Source organism: Pithys albifrons, chromosome 1, assembly GCF_047495875.1.
Source record: "Pithys albifrons albifrons isolate INPA30051 chromosome 1, PitAlb_v1, whole genome shotgun sequence".
Taxonomy (NCBI): domain Eukaryota; kingdom Metazoa; phylum Chordata; class Aves; order Passeriformes; family Thamnophilidae; genus Pithys; species Pithys albifrons.
In genome coordinates, this window is record NC_092458.1 from 88,990,300 (window position 1) to 88,996,568 (window position 6,269).

General features: G+C 39.8%; 1 protein-coding gene across 2 annotated transcripts in view; it reads left to right on the forward strand.

Moving 5' to 3' along the window:
* Positions 1–6,269, forward strand: part of POLQ (DNA polymerase theta) — a 59,771-nt gene that overhangs the window by 2,711 nt on the left and 50,791 nt on the right. Inside the window, exons 2-4 of one of the 2 annotated variants that reach the window (XM_071559846.1) lie at positions 209–391; positions 1,098–1,228; positions 2,543–2,699. In XM_071559846.1, coding sequence (XP_071415947.1) covers positions 209–391; positions 1,098–1,228; positions 2,543–2,699 — 471 coding nt within the window. Of the gene's footprint in view, positions 1–208; positions 392–1,097; positions 1,229–2,542; positions 2,700–6,269 lie in introns of those variants that run through there. The other variant, XM_071559839.1, reaches the window with a different exon arrangement.

Below are 6,269 nucleotides of genomic sequence, written 5' to 3' on the forward strand. Positions count from 1 at the left end.
GGGAGGAAAAATTGAAAAAAAGAGACAAGAATCGTGGTGAAACATCCATAGGAAATACTGAAAAAATGTAGGGCATATAGCTTGTTGCATTTTCTCATGATACAGGATTTTGTAGAGAAGTTTGGCATGTAGGTGTATAACCTAAGCAACCTCAGATTAAAGGATGATACTTGACTTTTTAATTATTTTTTATTTTCCCCTCCCAAAGGTCAGTATCAGCAGGTAAATGTCCCTGAAGACCAAGCAGACAAGTTGCTCCTTGCAAGCTGGGGTCTTCCCAAAGCAGTTCTGGAGAAATACCACAGTATGGGAGTAGTACAGATGTTTGAATGGCAAGCAGAATGCCTAATGCTTGGACAAGTTCTGGAAGGGAGGAACCTGGTTTACTCAGGTATGCAAACATCTGGCAAAACCAGTCCCTTCTCCACTGCCATTTACAAGAACACATTGGTGCTGAAGGATTCTGATGTGGTCAAAAAGGTCAAGATCTTTTTTCTGAAGATATCCCATTAAGATTTGTCCCATTGCTGTACCTCAAACCTGGCTTAATGGTTTCTTTTCCAGATGTGAGGAGAGACCTTTTTCCCCCATTTTCCCTGTTGAGGTTCCTTTAGAAACTGATAATTAGGAGCCAGTTAATGTTAATTCAATTTTTATTATAGACTATGTTAACCAGGAACTGAGTGATAACACCAATGGTAGATATAAATACTTTTGAAAATGTTATTTGCTCTCTGATTTTTTCAGTCCCTTTATCATTTCTCTTCACAGTGTGTGTGGGGGGGATGTGTGTGCAGAAGGAGAAGTGGGACTGGTGGACTAGAAATCTGTGGGAAATTACAATTGGTTGCCTATTTTTCATGGGAAAAATGTTCCAGAGCAGCACTGGGAAGATGAAGAACTTAGTCAGGTGATTTTTTAGTCATCTTGGCTCTTTATAGAGTTGACTGCAAATACGGTTGTGGCTGTGGGTGAGAGACATCAACTGAAGAGTCCCAATCTAAGCTCTCCAGTAACTGCTTTCTATACTAGCTTTGTGATGCTTGTTGTTTGAATTTCTTTTCTCAACTTTAAAAATGAATTAATTTTTTTTCAAGCTCCCACCAGTGCTGGAAAGACCCTTGTTGCAGAATTGCTTATTTTGAAGCGAGTCCTGGAGACTCGTAAGAAAGCTCTTCTCATCCTTCCCTTTGTTTCTGTGGCCAAGGAGAAGAAATGTTATCTGCAGGTAAGTAGCATTCAAGGAGGGTCAATTTATGGGTAGTAGTTGTTGGGTCACATTTTTTAAACAGAAATGCAAAGAAAAGATTTGTAGATAATTTAAAATTTGCTCTAAGTTAAGATAAAGAAGATTTTAGCCAGAAAGGGAAACTTGGAAAAATTTTATGGAACCAATTAAAACATTTTTTTTCAGCTTTGATTTTTAAAGCATTATTCCATGCATTTATTCACAGATTTTATAATACACTAACTTTCAAGGAAGTTTCTAATTAGAGATTCTGTCAGAAAAACTACACAGGGAAAGATATTTTAGCTTTCCTTGAGGTGTTCCACCACAATTTTGTGCCTTTGATTTCACTTTGAATTTGCTAAATCTGTTTTTTTTTCTGCCAGAATGTCGTCATGTCTTGGCTTCTTCACTCCAGGTATTTGAAAAATAAAATTACAGTGGGAACAGGTTTTTTAAAGCATGAATATTTTTTTCTTGAAAGACTTTCCTATCAAACATTGTTTCCACTAGGTAACAACAACGACTAAAGCCAAATCCAGATCCAGCAGGGATTTTTGTTATGGTTTCTGGCCTTTAACACATTGTGGTTGTTAATCAACTGAGATGGTATCTTAACCTTGCAAATTACTAGGAAATCCTACAAAGTGAGTGCAAAAGCTACTTTGTAGCAATTGATAATGGAGACACATTTTTGCTTTAATCTTGTAAAGCTAGAGGATTATCAATGCTGTGTTACTGCTCCTGGCCTATGGTTTGGCTGTAGCAGCACATACTTGAAATTCTAGGGTATCCTACCCGTGAGGTCCAAACATTTGTACCTTTTTTAAATGCTGTGTGTGATGTGCCAAAGCTTTAGCACTGCTGTAATGAATCCTGGAAGAAAATAAGTTGGTGTTTCTTGGCTTTGCATCATCATTGTGTTTGGGGTTACAAGTTTGGCTTTTGCCCAGGATTTCTCAAGTGGAGGGTTTCTTTGTATGTAACCCACTGGTATTATAAACTGTTGCACTGTGTGTTCTCTAACTTTTTAAAGAATAAATCTTTTTATACAAAACAGCGGTCCTTTTACTCAGTTATGTTCAATTTGTCTTGCAACATGTGCTCTGTGGCTTCTACTTTGGAAATAAAAAATGATAGTGGAAAAAAGACATATCAATTACTGGCTGAGCTATGGGTTTAATCTGGTGAGTTGGCATGAACAGTACTAGAAATTTAAAGTGTAGAAGGCAGAGTTTTATGTGATTCCAGCAGGCATTAGTCAAAATTCAGAGTTGCAACCTTAGCATGACATTCTGTATCCCTGGAAAACAGGCCCTGTTCCAGGAGGTGGATGTGAGAGTTGAAGGCTACATGGGAAGCATGTCTCCTGCTGGACGGTTCTCTGCTCTGGATGTTGCTGTCTGCACCATCGAGAAAGCCAACGGGCTAATCAATAGGCTAATAGAAGAAAACAAAATGGACTCACTGGGTAAAATACCAAGGCTTGGCCACTGTGGGGATAAGGTTTATTACAATTCTGAGTACATGTAAAATCAATGGATGCTTTGAATTTGATCAGTTATGTATTTCACAGACATACCATATAAGAAGATTGAGCGATTTTTCTTCTTCCAGAGCACCTCTGATTTGGATTTAGGAGGGCAGTCAGCATTATTCCATATAGCTCAGCAGCTGGGAGGAGTAGGTAGAAGCTGCAGGTTTTAGTTTGTCTGGCATGGATGACAGTCCATGGACAGTGATTAGCAGTGATAAGCAGTGAAGCTTAGCTAGAAAATGTCTTCTCATTAATAAAACTGAATTAAAGGTCTGACATATGTTTGAGTTCAGGAATATATATTATTTTTGTTCGTTTAACACAGAGATTGTGGAATTTATGATGTATCTTCATTTAGCTTGGGGAAGAGGAAAGATTATGTTTCGTGCTCATCTGGATCCAGATAAGCGGAATGAACAGGGCTCCTCTGGGTAGGCATGGGGACTAGGAGGGCTGTGACATTCCTTTCTGTCTTGTAGTTTGCTCAGAAGCCCTCTGTCCTTGTAACATTGGCTCCTGGGTCCCTGTGGCCCTGATGACTCCTAGATAAGGGTAGTATTCATGTAGTGTTTGGGAGGAGGTATAAAACCTGAAGAAGCCTAATGTTTCCAGTGTGCACTTGGAGAGGGATGTGCTTTCCTAGTCCAATCAGAAGTTTGTTCTTTTTTTTCCCTCTGCACAATAAAGCTATTCCCAGTTAGGTTTTATACCATAATCCTTCCCATCTTCACCCTGTCCTGTAACATAGCTGGTTGCTATTTTAAGAATATAAAAATTGGAAAAATAGATGAATATCAAACTACTCTTAGACCTACACCTTTGAAACTGCTCTAGTGTGTGCATCTGGTATCATAATATTCTTCTGCATTGTATACCAGAAACGTTTTTGAAAGGGAGAAAAAGCCTTACAGGTTTTTTCAGTGCGAGATCATGGGATAGATAACATGTTCACACCTGGATCTGTAGGGGCTGAATCACCACGAATGCTTTAGAAACTGCCAGTGGGCTGGAAGATGAGTGAGTGACTGTTGTGCTGCATTTTAAGCTCATGCAAACTGAGGCTCTTGCAGTCCAGCTTGATTCTTGAATGTGCATCTTCATTCCTTCACTTGCAAGGGAATGGTGATCATGCAGTGAGTTATTTCAATATATGGCTACTTAGTTTGGGCTTTTGGCTTGTTTAAAATACTCTTAGTTTGTTCCTGGGCCACCACACTGTACAGGCTGTACTGCCAGCACAAGACTGACAGTGTGGTCAGGATAACCATCTTGATGTTGGCTTGGGTGCCTTGGAAGCCTGCTCATTATATTAAAATGTATCATTTAATGATCCATCTTTAAAAAGCTAGAGATATACCAAATTCCTTTGATTGGTACCTCCATTTCATCCCTGCGTTTTGTTGTGCTTTCTAAGAGAAGTCATTTAAGTATAACCAGGCAAGTGACTACAAGATTTGAATTTGAATATGTATCCTCAAAAGCAGTACCTCCTTAAACCACCATGTTTTTCTTTCATCATTTGAAAACACCTCTGCTGCAACCCTCCATTTCTCTTGTGCCCCAGTATGGTCATGTAACAGAAATAAGGGTAAAAATGTTTTTTTTTCCCTTTTTTTAAATTTATATACCTCTTTGACATGAATTTTTAAATTAAATTTTATCTTAAAAATCATCTTTATTTAAGAAATGGAGAAGATTTCTGTTTGAAGATAAATTTTCATAAATGCTGTGAAATATAGGCATGAACTGAAAATGCCAGTTTAACTGTCACCTAAAGCAAGCTTGTCTGAAATGGCAAGATTGTACCTCGTCTTCCAATTAATTCTAAATTTAAACTGGTTGGTAACAAGCGTGTTTTATCTTTTGAGATGAGTTACTGGGAGATGACTGCAGTCCTGGCTGGATTCCATCTCAAGACTGAGCTGTTCCTTTTGTTGATGTCAACCCCGTGCTGATAGCTCGCATTGCCTTTGGAATTTTTGTTGAGAGAAGCTCTTCTGCCTGCCAGAGCTCTCTTTGCTGTATGAGGCAGTTAAAAGCAGTGTTGTGTTGGTAATTATTATGTAACGTGCCAGTTTTGAACATCCAGGTACACAGGAGATGATTTTCCTCTTATTGTTTAGCGTCTTGACACTGATGCTGAAAAAATTTTGAGGAAAGTGGTTAGAAAAGAATCTGCTGCTTTTGCAGTGTGTCAGCATTTGTAATGTGCTGTTATGATACTTGTTTCTTTTCCTATTTAAACTTGAATAGAAGTTACTAGTTTATTTGTATTAAAAACCCCCACAAATCCTCCCTGCTCATTATTCACAACTTTGTAGTTTTAAACAGGATGGCTACTTAAAGCAGCCTGGTTATTCGACAGTAAACATGTCTGATAGCTCTCAGGTACTTTTTTTTTCAACTGTCTTCTAGGGATACACCTAATCTGCAGACAGAAATAGGAGGCTGTTCTAGACTCATTTTCAGTAGCAATGTAGTATGACAAAGTTCTGGCCCTACTCGCGTTCCTGAGCTTGTGGAGCAGGAAACACATTGCATGCTGGGGCCCGAGGTCCTGCTTGCCTGCAATGTCATTTTAAGATGAGGATAGCTTTGTGAAAAATGCTGGTTGCCTGTTTGCTCCTGCTGTCCTGTTCCAGTGGGAGGGTTCTGGCTGTTGCCTGGATACAGGAGAGCACTCCTGCAGGTGTGACAGTCAGGTCTCACCAGCCTGCAGGCTGCCAGGGCAATACAGGACACAGGTTAGTGTCTGGGTGTACCTCATAGCTGAGCAGCAGCAGAAGGCATTATAAAACAAGTGGCCTGTGCAAAAAACAGTGGCATTCCCTGTGCTTTGGCCTGTAGGTACTACTAGTGTTCTGTGTTTCATCTCAGGAAATCAAATGTGCTGCTGCTTGGCATGAAGACTGGAAAGGTAACTTGTATGGGTTTTACTTTGGTACTTTGGTACCTACCTGATAAAACTGTCCTGTCTCAGTTGCTGGAAGAATTCAGACATTGTTGTATGGGGAAGCAGGAAGAAGCTTTTTCTGGTAGCTGAATAAATACGTGTTTGGTGACCAATGAATTAGCACTTTTTACAAGTGAGCCCAGAACAGGGGAAGTGCGGGCACACAGAGGAGCTGGATGGGTGGGAGTTTGTAAAAGAGGCTGGTGAGGCAGTGCTGCACACTTCTCTGTGGCTTGAAAGAGAAGGAGGGAGAAAACAGACGGAGAGAGAAGGAACATATGTAGGAAGGAGAGAAAAAAAATGAGAAGGAAAAATAGCATTGAAACAGATAATATAAGGTCACATTTGCCCTTAAGCTCCTGCTATTTTAGCCGTACCAGAAAGATATTACATAGCTGCACTAAAGAGGAAAGAAACATTCCACAACAGTAGAACTAATGAAGTGTGGTGTCCTCTGTGCCCTGCTTTTTTTGTTTAACCTTCCTTTATCCTATTCCATATCCCTGGGACCCTGTCAGCTGGCCAGAAAAGGTACATACCAGTGCTGGGAT